Here is a 17,535-nt window from a genome sequence, read left to right as displayed (position 1 = left end):
TTAAAAGTTGAGAGAGATGCACTCCACGCTACAACAGTAATGTTCCTTTCCTAAAATCCCAAATTGTAGACTGATCGACATGGATATTTTAACAACACAACAACAAAATAATAAAATACATATCCATGACTTAATATACCTAAAAAGTAAAACCATAAAATCACTTAATACGATACAACCTTTCCAAGATCCAGTTCTTTTAAGATTGTGAAATACTGCATCGATGACACAACTGTATTTTTACAGAAGGCTTTAGGTCAGGAAAGTATTTTTCTTAAAAATGACTTTCAGTTCATGACTAACCCCATTTGTACAAAGTCTGATCGTACATACTGATTTTTTTTTTACACATACAGATTTGTAAGATGTGTTCTTGTTTAAAGTAAGAATTTAAAACCTTTGACATTAATTGTTTTGGTGCAGAACGTAATATGAGGTTTAGCAGAATTGCTCCCTATTATTTGGCAATAGGACGGCGTAAACAAAGCACTTGCCTCTTTTTTATATTATTTATTGACATTGTTTGCCTTCACTTGGTATCAAAACAAAAGACATCAAGAAAATGAGGGGAGAGAGAGAGCGAGTTGACAGATTGTTTCAACATTAGATTTTACTTAATGCTTCTCTCTCTCACTACTCAGATAATACTGGTGTTAGCTTGTATCAACATGAAGGGGTTTTCTTATTTTTAAGTTGGAAATTCTCCATTTTTGCAGCTCTCTATTTGTAAAGTTGCCTGAAGCAGCTTTAATGTGATCACTGATTATTTCAAAACGACAGGGCTTGGTGTGAAATATACACACAGGATGCATCCTGCGGACACGCTTTCGGTTAAGCCTCTTCTTTCTTGTCACAAATTCACAAACAGAGACATGTATGTTTTATTTAAAGCTTTATCATTTATCCTTTCAGGGAGACAACCACCTGTCCAGAAGACAGGGGATGTAAAAACAGCCTTCTGCCTAAATCTGGCACATTTTCTACATTTATTTTTCAAAAAGTGTTTTTTATTAGTGTGCACTGTCCCCGTTCAATACACTTGAAATAAATAAGTAAATGACTGGGCATCATTCAGGAGTCTTGGTTGGTCCTGCCTCAGTGTTGTCCCCCATCAGAGGCATAGGACAGCTCCCTCCAGCAGCCGCAGCCACCTTCTCCTCCGCCCGCAGACACAGCTCCTGTAGGAAGTGAGCCGTCTCAAACACCAGGTCGCTTTCATCGTCTAGAAAGAGAGAGAAAGCAGCGTAATTATTAGGGCCGGGTATGAAGTATCGGAAAAAATGTATGGTATCGAAATGTAAAGTATCAAAAAATGCAATTAATCTAAAGATGTTAAAGATTCCCAAACCTAGTAATTATGTTCTTTTTTATACAAATGGGCAGACCAAACTGTTGAGAACACCATAATCTTTACTTTCCTCCGGGTTATCTGCATTACATTTTGTAGTAAGTAAGTAAGCGGTTTATTTGTGTTAATATATGTGTTATATCACTCCATATTCCTACAGCAATCACTTCAACAGAGTGCGGACGTTATATCACAGGTCTCCAAATCATTTTGATTTGCGGTAAAAGCCCAATTAAAATGTTGTAGTATCCTGATTTTTTATCCAATCAGGAGAGAGAACGCTACAAACCGTCACTCGTCTCACTAATATATACTATATACACTCCTAGGTCTCACTGCCGGTGCACGCCAGAGCAACAGATGGGTGAATGTGTATGCGCCTACAATGGCGGAGCAGGTAAAAATCCTTCCCAATGTCGGTTTTGTGTTTTATCATGTTGTATCCGGTATTATCACACAATCTGAGATGATGCTAGATAACTTGCTGCTTGAAGACCGCAATGCATTAATGTGGTGACGTAGGGACGAGCGAGCGGACTGCTAACTGCAGTAACTGACAGGAAGTTAGCTAAAAGAACCATTCCGCTTACAGCACCTTTAAGTCAAATAAAACAGTACACAGTTGTTTGCTTTTTATTTACAAGGGGCTCTTGGGCATTCTCCCTTCTTATCTTGCCTCATTGATGATCGTCAGAGAATCAGCCTATACTTGATTAGATCACCATGTTGACCCTTGTGATGCCTCATACCAGTACTATAAGGGGGTGCTGCTTTCAGCTCATATACTCTCTCCCTTTGGAATATGCTCCAGCAGACACACTGAGGATGGGGGGCCTATCATTCCTCTTAGGGGATTTGAGGTCACTTCTGTCTAGTGTTTTAGCCTTAGGAGGTTGTTTCTTCTTTTGTATGTTTACATTGATTTGCTTATTATGATCCTATGTCTGTTGTTATGCTGTATGTCCTTTTGTAAAGGATATTTATGATTTATGGGGCGCCCCTAGACCGATTCAGCATTGCACTCCTATACCTTGATCATACGCATGATGAAAAGTACAAACAATAGTAATTATGGATCAAAATGGTTTCAGAAAAAAAGAAAGGGTAACCCACGCCACAGTCATTTTCAAACAGCTTTTTTTGTGTCCTTTTGGTGTACGCTACATAACAATGAATACTGCATACATAGATACAGATTATAGATGGGCACCTTTCAGTTCTCTCAACCTGGGAGTGCCCTTCACCAGGTCCGCATCCTGCTCCTGCACAGACTGGCACATCTTCTTATGGCTGGGCCAGTGGAGCTTCTGGCACGTCAGGCTGCAGTAAGACACCTTTACAGACAAATAAAAACAACATGGAGATTTGAATTGGAGATTTATGATTTAAAAGGTGCAGTCAGTGATTCCGGAGAATGCTTGTTGTCCAAATCAGTGAACTTCTACTCACGATCCACTACTACCTGTCCGTACTGTCTGTGCACTGAAAAAATAAATCCATTGTTAATACACAGCATAGGCTCTGTGAACAGGCATGTTGCTAGCCACTGTGGGCCCCCTTTGTTTATATGTAATTTGTTTACATACCAGTTTACAGAGCCTAGGCTGTGTACTAACTACAGGTTGTTGTTTTACGTAAAGCACAGACAGGTAGCAGATGAGGAGATATTCACTGATTTTTACTAAAAGTTAGTTTGACTGTCTCCAGAATGGCTGACTCCACCTTGAACTGTGTTACAGATGGTTGGCTTTGTAACCTTATTGACTGTGACTCACTTCTTTACAGAGGGAGCACCTCTTGTCTGCTCCCCTCTCCCCACACGTGGCACAATAATCTGCATCTGCAAACGCCATCTGACCTGTCAGGGCTTGGGTCAAGACTGAGAACGCTGTAGGGTTGTTGCCCTGGAAACATGGAGGCCATGGTGTATTAACAACAGTCATTAAAAACCAAAATGATAACTCAGTCAACTATAAGATCGCCTAACTTGAGCTCAAACAACTGTTTTTAAGACTATTCCTCCTCACAGATCCTTTAACAAATTAAAAGCCCTTTTTCTCAAACCGGTCTATTTTACAAATTAAAACTTCCCTGAGTAAGCTTCTTGACTTACAATCTCTACCGGTGCAATGGTCCTCACCAGCTCCTGAAGGAGTGTGGCCTCGCAGTAAGGGAACTTCTTGATGCATTCACGGATGAACTTCTCCTGGTACTGTTGGAAGCCGTCACTCTCTCTCCCCCTCAACAGGCTGCATGGGACACAGCAGCATTCATGCAAAAAAGAGATATAATGTATTATGTACTTTGATTTGGGTATATACAGTTAATCTAGATTCACCTTCATTCAACCAAATTCTAAATGTACAAAATATATTGTAGAAATAGGCTTGATTAACGTTTAAACTGTTGGTGGATTTTACTAATCAATTAGTGTGTTTCTTAGCGTTTAAATGTTTAGAAGTCACACCTTGCTTTGTTCCCATACTAATTATTATGTGCTGAAATGGCGGCCATTCCTTTTTCATTGTTTATAGCTGTGGTTATTGTATTTATTCATGGTTGCATTAAAGGGGCACTGTGTTATATGACATCATCAAGAAAGTTCAAGAAAGTTCTAGAATGCAACGCTCCCTGGGTAACCCCACCCCTTTGGAATAATAACAGAAGCTACAGTGGCCTTCAAGGACAAGAACAATTCTAAATTCTAAACAATGCACCTGATGACATTCCAAAAACATGGATGCCTCCATAAGATTTGCCTGCTCAATGTACAAAATGTAATATTAATATTTGTAATTCTTCGCTCAGGAGGATAATTCAGATTATTGGCAGAGGTGATTTTACACCAATGAGGACATATTTATGAATGAGGATATTGATTTTAGCTAATAAATTACTTAAAATGTTACACAGTGTCCCTTTAAAGTTCCCTCGTAAGTTTATACTTCTTCCTACTCATTTTCAGGCATATCAATTCAATATGTTATTTGTTTATTTTGTTTATTTTTATTTCTTTTGTGAAATCATTTGAACATATTTTTTTAGTGTGTTTTCCTGCTTTTAATTTTTCTTTTTTTGATATGTCTGAAATAAATTGAATCAAATCAAATCAAAAAAGGGACACTGTGTAACATTATTTAGTATGTTGTTAGAATACTGTAGTTGTGTGGGCAGTGGGTAGTTTAATAAATATCACATTTACAAAGATCTTGGTTTTGTGGTTTGCGTGTATTGAGTATTGTGGTCACTGTTTATGAGTCAAAGAACTTAGTGGCAGCTTTCAGATTCAAGACTGAATTAATCTATTGTATAATTTACTTAAGGTCCATCTACGAGAGGTATAGGCTATAACCGCTGCAATATGATCAGGGTTGAATACAGCAGGAAAATAGGCCAATTTATAGTATTTAGTTAGTCCTGAAGATAAGAACTGGGTCTTTACATAACAATGCAAATATTGATTCAACAACTATTATGACAGCACACTTTGATTCTGATCTACCTAATTGTAACAGAGAGTAACAGACAGTCCCTTACCTCTTGATGAGTGCGTCCAGCTTGTCGTCTCTGTTCTGTAGGAAGGTGAGACACTTCTGCAGCACACAGCTGATGTAGTGCATCTTCATGGCCAGCACCTCGTTCATGTCCTGCTGCTTGACACACTGTTCACACAGCAGGTCCATCACCTGGTAACACTTCTCCAGAGCCCCCACTTCCACTAGCACAGGCTCCTCCTTCACCAGCAGCACTATCTGACACAGTGATGGACAGTTAGCTTTTAGACTAACATGTTAATGGGCAGAGCTGTTCACACTAAAGCAACGCAACGCAAAAACCTCAACTTGCAACTGCTTTGCTAAGAGCCTAAACTCGTTCTTCATTTATTGCACTGACTGACTAACAGAAGCCAGTCTGGTCAGGTATTTTGTACCAGTTTTCTCGTTTGTATGTAAATTCAAGTTCCAAATAAAATGATGAAAATAATCGAATGTGATGGAAGTACTGTACATTATGTTTTTTTTAGCCATTAATTAAAGTGATGCTAAACAATCTCCAGCCAAAGTTTGGCAAAAGTTTGTTTATGTTTCATACCGCGGCAATAGTTGACGCTCAGAGCGTTTGGCCGGGCCGAGCTGTTCCCCGAAACGTCGATCCGAGATGTTCTGGGCAGCTGCTGGCTCTGAGCCAGGCTTTTTAGATAACCGTTAGCGACGCCGCAGCAACACCTGACTTTTTGGTGAGTAAATATAAGAGGATTTTGACAAAAGTCTTCTGGATTACAATCGCTTAGTATGCCTTTAATTGAATTTAGAGAAAAAATACTACACCCTGATATATACCATTACCGTGATATAAAATGACCTATACCGTGATAAAAGATTTTGACCATGAGTAGGTGGGCTTATTTCAGCCTATTTAGCAGGCCTCACCTTTACTGGGTTGAGGTTGGTGGTCATGATGATCTTGTATAGGGGACCTGCCAGTCTCGGTGGCAGCTTGGCTTCCCCCTCCAGCCCCTGTGGTCTGGTGTAGTAATCTAGCCTGGCCCTCGGGAAGAAGTTGTTGATCACTGTTACACAGTCATGCTGGCCTGCAAAGAATAATGTACAGGTTGTAAAGATGTACACCCTTAACAGTTACTGGTTAGGCAGCAGTAGGCAAGGCAAGTTTATTTATATAGCACAATTCAGACACAAGGTCATTCAAAGTGCTTTACAGGGGCGTAAAATACATCAAGATTAGACTTTAGAATTTGCATTTAAGAGATAGTAAAACAAAGAACAAATTTAGGCAGACAAATTGGCAGAAACATCTTATTTCTCATGTACTTGCGGTTTGTAGACAATAAAAACAATTTGATTTGAAAGAGCTGAGAGTTGCAACAGACCTCAAGTTTTTTTGCCTGTCTCACCTACAAATGCTGCCATCTGAGCGGCAGTGCGGCCCACAGAATTCACCTGGTCTGTCTCTGCACCTGCATCCAGCATCATGGAGGTGATCTCTGTCTGCCCTTTGAGGAAGAAGAATCAGTGCTTTTGATGTTTAGAAAATACAATAGTAGACCAACAATGATTTGACATCAAACAAAATGAGGTTAAATGTAAAAAATAAAATAAAATTATAGTTAAAACCAAATTAACAACACATCATTTTATACCTGACAGGCCTGCAAACATGAGAGCAGTGTATCCATATTCATGCTGGTTGCAGTTGACGTCGGCACCTCGTTGCAGCAGGAGATGACACATATCTGCCTTGCCCTTATAGGCCGCATGCATCAGTGGAGTCATTCCATACTTAAGAAGCCAAAGAAGAGAGGACATTACATGAGTACTTTAGTTTATAATGCATGCTGTTGAAATGAGAAACAAGAAGTAAGGCAGGTATATCGAAGGATCTTTAACTGATTTCTTGGACCATTTTGGGGGTAGGAATGAACTAACTGAAGAAAAAAACACTTCAGTGACCCTTTATTATCACCTTATACAATTTGATATGGCTTATGTGAATCTGAAAAAGACATAGCAACATTAGCATTCATTTGGCGTGGTGTTTGTATCCATTTGATGAACGCGACTCTTTTTTTCTCTGGTGCAGGCAATGGTCAAATTGCTGAAAGGTGGGCAGTGTGGCAGAGAAGTGCTATTTAAGTCTCCAGAGAGTTCTATGAAAGTGAGTGTGGTGTTTGGAGTCCCATGGTGACTGAGCGGATGACGTCACAGGCTATGTCTAGCTGATGTAAACAGCTACTACAATGGCAACCACAACAAAGCCTCTTTTTCTGTTTTAGTAATGTGTCCATGGTTGCTGCATTCTTTAATTTACAAAACACAGTTAATTCTCCACCTTTCCTCTTTCCCTCTCTACCTCCAGTCTCTATGCCAGTCTCTTAAAGTCAGGGATGATGGCGTTTGAGTCAGGAATATGTTCCCGCAGCCATGTCTCTTTGAAACACATCAAACTGCATTTCCCATAATCCCGCTGTGTCCTCATCAGCTCTAAAGCCTGTCTATCTATAGTCTCCATCAGGCATTTCACATTTCATATGACCATCGAGGGGGGGAAAACTGTTTATTATATGATCACATAGTTTCTCTCCATTTGGCACCAGCTCTACATCCCCTTTCTTCTCCTCCTCCTGTTAAACTCGGTGGGGATTTGGGGTCTTTAATCCAGGGAAAAAGTGCCAGTAGTTTAATCAAAAGTTGGAAAAAGATCAAACGTTATGCCAAAATCAAAAAAAGACGCATAATTAATTCAACAAAACAAATGTAATCACTCAAATATGGCGATCACCAAAACAGGCAGCCACCATCACAGCAGTGCCAATTGTAGAATTGGTGAAATGGTCAATGTAATGTTCAAGGTAGGACTATATATACAGTAGCCTATATACTATGTGTTGGCCCTTCTGGCAGGCACACAATTGAATGGATGTCCTGTGTAGTCTATGACTTACATCACAGACAGAAACCGCTTTTGTAACATGTTTGTGTTGTGGGTGAATGCGAGGTCTCCATCAGCACACCTGATTGTGACAGTCAGGTAGTCTGAAGAAGTCTGTGGGCTACATGTAGTGGTGTGATGCTTTTGTCAAACACTTTCAAGGGTCGCCTCTGCCTCTCAAGAGTCGTCTCCATATGTCTCCGTCAGGATGGATAGCGTATGTTACAGTGACATAACTGTTGCAGTATGGGGGATGGAATACAATTATCTATGTAACCGTACTTACCATATCACTTGAAGGCCGCATAACACTAACTGCTAACATTAAAGCAAGTCTTCTGTTTTCATACCTCATCCAAACAGTTGACTCGTACTTCTTCGCTAGCCAGCAGCTGGGCAGCCTCTTGTACATCTCCTGCAAAGTAAAACATTTTACAGATAAAAAATGTAACTGATGGAGAGGTTTAGAAGATTGGACATTAGAGCAAAATAAATACAGCAGCAACAATGGCGGAGCAATTACAAAAACAAGTGTGACTGTTCCTTTGTTTCAGCACTGGCTGGAGTTGATGATGGTGTATTTAAAGTAAGCTAATGAAAAACCAACATGAATACAATACATTTCCACTGGTGCAACAGCAAATGTTGCTAAACGACATCTAGCCAGGCTTATGAGACTGCAGGCTCACTGACCAAGTAGAAAGTGTAATTGTTCCCCATGCACTTTTGAATTGTTTAAGCAGAACAAGGTCCCCAAGTGTCATGGAAAGACCAAATGGTTTGGCAAAATTAATTTGCATATGGAATACCTAAGGAAAAGCAGTATGGATTTAAGTCGAGAAAAGGAATTGCCCATTTTAGATGCCAAATTCTTAATTCAGTTTGTTAATTGAATTATTTATTTCTGTTTTGATATGTGGGCTTCCCCATCATTTGCCATAAAATCGCAGTCTTCTATTTAATCTCTACATGCTTCAGTCAGTGCATATCTAACAAAATGCAATAAATCAGCCAACTATCAACTAAAAAACTGCCAGAATAAGAAGTTTCATGCCTAAACAAGAAGTTGAAAAGCTCAACCCTGCATTTATTTCAAGTAGGCTTTTGGTCTTCATGGTCTTCTAACATGTACATCTAAAAGGTGCTCTTCAACAACTTGCAACTCATCCAAAACGCTCATTGCTTGAGTCTTGACAAAAACTAAAAGATTTGCAACACATTACTCTTAATTCTGAGATAGTTGAACTAACCATTGCCCCCAACCCCTATCGGCCTTTGACCAAATATCAGACCTCCTCTCCTACATCCCAGCTATGTAGGCCCCCTATGGTCTGCTGAGAACTTCAACAGGCCAATAATCAAAAATATATCAAGTTTAAAACCCTCATGTTCAACCTTACTGTATATTGTATAGATATTTTTATATTGTAATGTTTTATTTTGCAGTTTTTCCTTTGTGTCAGCAGTATATGAAATGTGCTATAGGCCTACAACTATTACTCACCATGTCATTTGCATTCACGTAAACATTAAAAAAAAGTGTGAAGTTAGCTCAAAGTGTAATCCTATGACACAGCCCTTTACTACTCACCAGCAGCGATGACCTGCAGGATCTTCCTCTCAGCCTCTGACAGAGCTCCTTTCTGGGGTGAGTCCATCCTCTCTCCGCTCTGCTCTCTTCTTCTGGTCCTCACTAATGTGTCTGTTCTGATCTCCTGTTCTGTTGACTGTTTGAACACACTCTCCTGATAGTAACACAGTCTACAGGTGACTCCAGAGGACACAATGAGGACTATGGCCCATATGGAACGTACCACCCAACCTAACAAAAGGGGGCAAAAGCCACTGCTGTGTGCAGAATACAAATGCTCCAAAGAAGAATTATTTAAAAGTTTAACTCAATTAAATTATTTCAAATATATGTATATATATATTTTTTTTCATATATATTACATTTTTCACAGTTTTGGTACATGGCATATTTATATATTTTTTTGTGTCATGGCGGCATAATCCAGTCTGTAGGTTTAGTGGACATAAAACGTGAAAAGAAATAGATACAGATGGATGAAAATTATAAATGTGCCACTCAACTATACAAACGAATAAATGTCAATTACAGTATTGACAAAAATAAATTCTAAATTCAAAATAGAAAAAGTAAAAGAGTGAGTGTGTGTGTGTGTGTGTGTGTGTGTGTGCGTGTGTGCGTGTGTGTGTGCGTGCGTGTGTGTGTGAGTGTGTGGTTTTATTGGGGGATATAAACCACAAACAAAACAAGTGGACCACATAGAACACATTTCTGATGTTAACAAATACTAGGCCTTCTCCTATCTGTGATGTGACCAATACCTTACATTGGGCATTTATGGTGAATGTATTCCTTATTAATCATAAATCAACTGAACAGTTTTTCTGCCTAGTAACACAAATTCGCCTTTTTATTTATTTATTTTATCATTTGTATACTTATACATCTATCAAATTGTACCAAATTTTAATAAAAAATAAGTAAGACTGGAGTTCAAAAGGCCACACATTGTGAAGGCATACAACACATTCATGGGCAGATATAAGTTCATTGTCTGTCTGAAGTGCTACGTTTTAGCATTATCCCCTGAGTGTGTCTCTATTTTAGGAATTCAAGTGGTGCCGTCGTTCAGTTATTGCTATGATGATGTCAAGTGATTGCTTTTAGTTTGTTTTTAACCAACATGGATTAATACCTTTTATATTTCAGATCATTCTTCACTCTGTTTCATAGGACTGCTAATATATATATATAACAAAATATAATTTTCAAAATAACAGATATATATCAGAAGGTTAAACAAAATGTAGTTTCACCCATACAGTGTAATAAACTTTCTTTGTGGTCACTAGATGGCAGTATAATTACCTGGTACTACTAGACAATCTAATGAACCTTCACTAGGATAACTCATCAATGTTATATCATACATGTATAGGAGTTGAATCACCATATTTAAATTTTCTGAGTAAAGTTGAGTAAACAGTTCATGAAACCACAGTTGTTTATAAAAAGCAATCATTTTCAGCAGCTCTCCAAAACGTAGACAAGGTAACCATGCTGTTACTGGTTACATTTTGGGAGACTAATATGCATGGCAGGCATTACTAACTGAATATAATGCCCCTTCATTTAAAATATCTTAATCTATACGCAGGCTAAAACAAACTAACTTTTCACCCTTTGTTTATAGCCTTTGTAATTGGAATATATAGCTACTACTCCTGGAACAACTTACAGCAACAAATTAAACTAAATACCTTCATATCTTTTAACCAATTTAAACAAACTATCTTAAATCTGCCAAACTCTACCTGTAACTGTTTTAATTAGACTATATTGTACTTTCACCCATTTAATTTTAATTGCTGCCACTCTTCACCACTATGTAAATGTTTCAATTGTTTTTTTTTCTCTTCACCTGTTGTTGTGTATTTGATGTTTTTGCATTGAATATTGTTTATGTATTGTTGTTTTTCCTTTGAATTTGCTTTGAACTCGACATCATTGTAAATGAGGGTCACCCCTCAATTAGTCTCTCGAGGATAAATAAAAGTTAAATGAAAATGAAATGTAGTAGCACCAACAGTAGGCTTCTAGCAGAAGTAGCAGTAATAATGGCTTCTATTTGTTTAACGTGCAATGTGTTGTCAAAAAGAAAATGCATTTTGTATGAATGAAACAGTTCCACATTTATTCAAAATACATTTTGGGATTGTACAGCAATAATAACAAAGGTAATAAGAACCAGAAAAGGTCATTCAAGGTGAGAACAATTCAAATGAAAGTGGAGAGAGAATAACTTTCCAGTGCTTAGTTTTTTCCAATGTGTAAACTGTATAGTGAAAGTGTGTTTTTGGCCTCTGTGGTCCACAATGAACTCTGGATGAGGAATCCCCAAGTGTGTGTTTTTTCCTTCTGGTTGCTCACAGCTCTGACTTCAGGAGCTTCTTAGCCTTGGCCATGTTTTTAATCACTGCAGGGGAAATGCAGGAAAACATTGGACAATGGATCAGTATTTGACATTGACACTAACAGACATTGCTAGCAGATGGATGTTTTGTCGTAAAGGTGCACTATGCAGTTCCAGTGGAGGGGGGATGTGTTAACATTTGCAGAGTTGGAAATTAGTAATTCATATAATTTAATCATTCTCATTCTTATTATAAATCATAAATGTTTTATTTTGAGGCACCTGGAACCAGAAGTAAGAGTATAATATGTCTGTAATTCAAAAATGTGGGCCCTGCTGCTGTAAACAACAACATAGTAACAGTTACTTTTCAGGAAGCTTTTCTAACTTCAAACAGTGTTCCAGGGATCACATTTTCCTTTATTTATTTAAGTTATGAGGCTATACCTTAGAAAATGTTCACTTATCTGACACACCAAATGTTACATGGTGCACCTTTAATGTCACAGTGTGTTTTACTTACAGAGAGTGGCGTCACTTTGTTCGTAGGTATACATGCGGTTGCTGTAGGGACCAACGATGTCAGCCCTCACTGTCATTGATGGGTCTGTGGAGGGACATTATTGGTACAGGGTGAGAAAAAATGAATCCAGCAGGGGCCATTTTGGAAGCAGGCAGCAGGACCTGTGTGTGCATCTTCAATACTCCTACTGTATGTTTCTACCAATCAATGTCCTTATACTGCAATGACATGCAGCCCAACTAGAACAGCAGGTTTTTCTTTGGAGCTATGAGTGTAACGACAAAAAAAGTGTTTCAGAGGAAATGTTTTCTTTAATCATATAAGCCCTGCAGCTCACCCGCAGAAAACATTTCCTCTGAATTTTTTTTTTTGTCGTTACACTCATAGCTCCTAAAAAACCTGCCGTTCTAGTTGGGCTTACCTGGGAATCTTATAGCTAACTAGAACAATAGGTTTTTCTTTGGCGCTATGAGTGTAACGACAAAAAAAAAATTTCTGAGGAAATGTTTTCTTTAATCATATAAGAAATGAATAAATAAGTGAAGGAAAAGAGGGAAAAGAAGAAATAAAAGTGAGGGATGAAGAGGAGGTTTTATATTCAGACAGAGAGACAGAGGCAGGTATCAGCAGGCAGGTGAAAGGTAGGCAGAGGGTCTGACTGCAGTCCAAGCCTAAACTACTGTATTGTTATTCTCCTTCCATATAAATTCCACTAGACTAGAATGATATGTCATGTCACTCAAAATAACATGTTTCAATGATTGCCTGTTTTCTGTTGTAGCAATGTGTTGTATAGGGTAAGCTATGTATGTAGGCTTAAGATATAGGCTACAAATGTCTTATTTGATCAGAAATGATGATCAATATAACATATATGGGGACTCCCGCTACCGTCCTCCCATGCCCCCTGCCAAGACCTCTTGCCCCCCCTTCGCCACCCCATGTAACATTTTCCAGATCCTCCACTGGTACTTGGCCAAATGTTTGCTTTGCTTTTTAAGTGCACATACTTAATAACTAAACCTTTTTGAGGTACTTCACTTCAGTATTTCTATTGTATGCTACATTCAACTCTAAGCCGTTGCAGTTTGGAGGACTTTTCTGCATTATGAGTACTTTTGCTTTTGATAGTATATTGATGCTACTTGAGTAATCATTTTGAAGAAGAACTTTTGCTTGTAATGAAAGCTTGTCTAACCTAGCAGTATGGCTAGCTTTACTTAAGTCAAGTTTTTTGACTACTCCCTCCTACCCTTAGACAATATTTATCATTAATCTTTATAGATGTCCAGAAGGGGGTAAATTAAATACTAGCTTAATGACTAAACTGTCACAAAGATAAAATGTTAAAATGTCTTCCACTCCACACAATTGTAGCTGAGGGGATGTGTGTTAACAAACAGGCGTCCAGGAAAACGTTGTGTATCGAGCTCTTACCCACGAAAATGATTCTGGGAACGTACTGGCCATCGGGGGAAAGATGTTTGTCGGTGGTTTCGTACTGTAGGTGAGGGGGAAAAAAAGCACTTTCTCATCAAACATGGCAAAGTCTGAACCATAAGTCCTAAAAAAAACTATTCTCTAATCATCTTACTACCCCTATAGTCTCTCGCCACCTACATTAACATAGAAGAACCCACTAAAAGGTAGATTTTTTTTTATTAGAGTTGTAAAAAAAAGTTGTTGTGTATTGTTTGCTTGTCTTCTCACTGGCTTTAAGTGGGGCAAGGCTCGGATCGAGAAAAGGTGATGTCATAAAATGTCTTTGCACCAATGACTGTTTAGCGACACAAATGCGTTGCCATGTTGGAGGGTTATTTGCTGATATGTTGACTGTTAAACTCTTTAATTAACAATTACATTAGAAAAAGGAATGTTTGTTTTATTTATCATGTATATTTAACATGATGGAGACATAACTAAATATTTTAAAAAAAACATGGTGGCATATAGGGGCTTGAATTGCTAAACGTTCAAATGAATGAATAACCTCTAATAAAGATGTAAGCTTACCACCAGATTCAGGACGATGAATTCCTCATCCAGAGTTTTCTGGATCTCATTGCTGTCCGACATGACCTTCTTCAGTGCTGTGGGATAAAAAAAAACAGGTATTTAATTGTACCCACTCAGTGTAGGGTAAATATGTATGAGGCAGGGCACGGAACCACACCAGGATGTGTGCCATGATGACGTCACACATGAGCAAACAAATGACTTTGCTTGCTATTCAAACAGGTTGAACCAATAGCCAACACGTTTTTTTTTATTTTTCTATTTATGAGCGAGAATAACTTAATCTCTCAAACAATAGCCACTTACCCTGGCTGTGTGGGCATTCATCCAGGTGGAAGATGACCATCAGGGGCTTGTTTCTAAAAAAAAAACATATACAAAAAAATTAAAATCTGCTTTCCTTACATTTAACCCATCAACCTCAATGAATGACAGTGTTAAGAGTTAAACCAACACATTTGATGTCAAAATGTCTTTACCTTGACCTGGACCAGTAGAGACCCTCTTCATAAGTCTGAGCCCAGATCTGCTGATCGCCCCAACCTGGACGCACATAGACATTATGAGATATGGATTTAAAGACTCTTGCTTGCTTTTATCTGAGTATTGAACACAGTATACTTTACACTACATCATTCAGGTGTAGGCCTATACATGATGCTTACATACCTCTCGCCATAGTCTGAGGGATCCTCCTGCCAGTCTTAGGGATGTATTTCCCAAAAGCGGAGGAAAGGGCCACCAGGACCAAGAGGACCGACAACAAGGCTTTATTCATCTTGACAGGCTTACTGGAACAGGCAAAGGCAAAAGAGAAAACATAAACTATTAATAATAATAATTAAAATTATATTAATAACATGAACTTTTAAAAAATGTTCAAAATGTTTGAATAAAGTTAAGGAGAAAATAGATTTCAGTTCAAATTGGGGCATGGAGGCTGCAGGCCCCCGTATCTTACCTGGTCCCTGCTCTGCTCAGGTGTAGAATGAAGGTGGACCGTAGCTCCAAGAGTTGCTGTACTTTCACTCTCACCTGTCTCCCGGTATTTAAACACCTTTCACCTGTGCGGTCCCGCCTTCGTCACACACACACACACACACACACACACACACACACACACACACACACACGCGCGCACACACACGCACACACTCACACACACACACACACACACACAGACACACACAGACACACTGTCTCTGTTCCCTAAATGCCACGGTTACTCAAACGTTCCTTTTGTCTGCAAATCAAACTCCCTTGAGTGAATGGGGGGAAATGTTAGGTTTCTGTGTGTATTACCAAAAACTAAAAGAAAATCATAAGTGTCAACTTTTTGGAGTTGGGGCATTTAGTTGATCTGAAAGAATGACTTGGGTCTGGCCTTACAACAGATTGTTTTACGTACATTTTTATTTGTTTTGCTTATTGATTCACGGGGGTTACTGGATGTTTAACTTGGATCCAAGGACAATTCAAGTGATAAGTCTTTCCTACAAAGTCAACACCGTTGATTCAGTTGGGAAAATGAACAAGAAATGATTTGAATGAGCTGTTTACATTATGAGATATGTTTCACAAACTTGAGTATAGTTAGTACAATTAAGAGTTCAATTAAATGACTTGTGCGTAAACGTTAACGAACATTAAAGGAATTGAAATGTTTCTGGTTGTTGTGTGTGTGGTTTATCTTGAATCATCTTCAACAGTTTTTTTTTCGTTTGTCCTACAGCTAGGAGAGCTCAGTGGGATTGGGCTGCTGGTATCAATGGGTTGCTTTGTGCCGGTTCAGCCATGAGGTCTGGATCTCTAAATCAGTCCTTTCACTATACACCTGCCCCCCCCCCCCTGCATCCTGGAACAGCCATTTTCTAAACCGTCCACACACACCTGAGTCATCAGTTTAAAAGGTGGAGCACGTGTTTCCTCTCTCCCGGCTGTCATTGCATATAGCTTTTGTGAACGTAGCTCGTTTTGTGTAGCAGCTTCACAATCTTACAGGGAAAATAAAATAACAATGCAAAGCTAAGAGGTGAAATCATGAAACACGACAATAAAATAATATGAAAAGCAGTTTAGTTACGATAGTCAATTGTACTAAAGGCACTTTGAAATTGGTCTTTTTCACATATTCCCTCTCAAGTTTCTCACTTTGGAGGGGGTCAGAGCACAGGGTCATCCATACAGCACCCCTGGAGCAGTTTGGGGTTAAGTATCTTGCTCAAGGACCCAATGGTTGAGATGGTGGGCACCGTAGATGTAATAGCAGCCACCACTAGTTTTACTACTAACACCCTCCTGTCCAGTGCCGGGGATCGAACCTGAGACCTCATGGTTACTGGTCGACTCTAGGCCATCCTACCACCTCAGTTTGTGGATGTTTGACTCATATGTTGTACATTAAAGTTTTCATTAGTATATTTAAATTAAACCTGTACATTTTCTGGTCAGATACGTGTTTTACCTCTGACAAGACACCCCGTTATAAAAAGTAGAGGGTATAAAAAAATACCTGCACATTCAAGCACTCTGGGACAAAAATCCCCTCCTTATTGGAAGCTAAGCAGTTTTAAATAAAAGACAACCCCCCCGAAACATACAGACAACAAACTTGACGACCCCATTTTATTGTGATTCCTGCACGTATGGAAGAGCTGGTTTGAGAAAGTCCACTAAAGATTTTCGGACATATACAGTGACTTGAAAAAGTATTCATACCCTTTGCACCTTTCCACATTTTGTCACGTCACAACCACACACGTACAAAATGAAATATGATTTACAATTTTTTTTATAAATAAAAAACTGAAAAATGTGGCGTGCAAAAGTATTCAGCCCCCCTGGGTAAATACGTTGTGGAACCACCTATCGCTGCAATTACAGCACCAAGCCTATTTGGGTATGTCTCCACCAGCTTTGTACATCTACAGACTGACATTCTGGCTCATTCCTCTTTGCAAAATAGCTCAAGCTTCAGATTCAGTGTCAGATTGGATGCAGAGTGTCTGTGAACAGCAATTTTCAAGTCTTTCCAGATATTCTCAATTGGATTTATGTCTGGACTTTGACTGGGCCATTCTAACACATGACTATGCTTTGATTTAAACCATTTCATAGTAGATCTGGCTGTATGTTGAGGGTAGTTGTCCTGCTGGAAGGTGAACCTCCACCCAGTCTCAAGTCTTTTGCAGACTCTAACAGGTTTTTCTGTCCTGTATTTGGCTCAATCCATCTTCCCATCAACTCTGACCAGCTTC

At 38.9% G+C, this 17,535-nt stretch overlaps 2 protein-coding genes across 2 annotated transcripts; both read right to left on the bottom strand.

Moving 5' to 3' along the window:
* Positions 1 to 1,067: 1,067 nt before the first annotated feature.
* LOC307264488 (ankyrin repeat and MYND domain-containing protein 2-like) lies at positions 1,068 to 9,453 on the bottom strand (the record flags this gene model as incomplete). The annotated part of the gene is made up of 10 exons (XM_080045900.1): positions 1,068 to 1,222; positions 2,559 to 2,682; positions 3,124 to 3,252; positions 3,462 to 3,597; positions 4,886 to 5,100; positions 5,779 to 5,939; positions 6,261 to 6,359; positions 6,507 to 6,645; positions 8,146 to 8,210; positions 9,387 to 9,453. 10 exons carry the CDS (start codon positions 9,451 to 9,453, stop codon positions 1,068 to 1,070), a joined length of 1,290 nt encoding a protein of 429 aa, XP_079902026.1.
* Positions 9,454 to 11,498: 2,045 nt separating this feature from the next.
* On the bottom strand, positions 11,499 to 15,359 carry agr2 (anterior gradient 2). Its single transcript, XM_080046001.1, has 8 exons — positions 15,240 to 15,359; positions 14,948 to 15,069; positions 14,758 to 14,821; positions 14,585 to 14,637; positions 14,276 to 14,352; positions 13,700 to 13,763; positions 12,263 to 12,346; positions 11,499 to 11,802 (listed from the first exon to the last, which is right to left on the bottom strand). Exons 2-8 carry the CDS (start codon positions 15,054 to 15,056, stop codon positions 11,753 to 11,755), a joined length of 501 nt encoding a protein of 166 aa, XP_079902127.1. The 5' UTR covers positions 15,057 to 15,069; positions 15,240 to 15,359; the 3' UTR covers positions 11,499 to 11,752.
* Positions 15,360 to 17,535: the final 2,176 nt, after the last annotated feature.

The sequence above is a fragment of the Ammodytes marinus genome (genome assembly GCF_949987685.1).
Source record: "Ammodytes marinus genome assembly, chromosome: 17".
Lineage (NCBI taxonomy): Eukaryota > Metazoa > Chordata > Actinopteri > Uranoscopiformes > Ammodytidae > Ammodytes > Ammodytes marinus.
This window is presented reverse-complemented; position numbering and strand designations above follow the sequence as displayed.

Excerpts from the sequence above, each read along its gene's own strand:
- agr2 (XM_080046001.1), bottom strand. The coding sequence starts at position 15,056 with ATGAATAAAGCCTTGTTGTCGGTCCTCTTGGTCCTGGTGGCCCTTTCC. Across the intron at positions 14,638-14,757 it reads CTCTACTGGTCCAGGTCAAG|AAACAAGCCCCTGATGGTCA; the intron begins GTAAAGACATTT and ends TTTTTTTTTTAG. Across the intron at positions 11,803-12,262 it reads ACAAAGTGACGCCACTCTCT|TGATTAAAAACATGGCCAAG; the intron begins GTAAGTAAAACA and ends TTTCCCCTGCAG.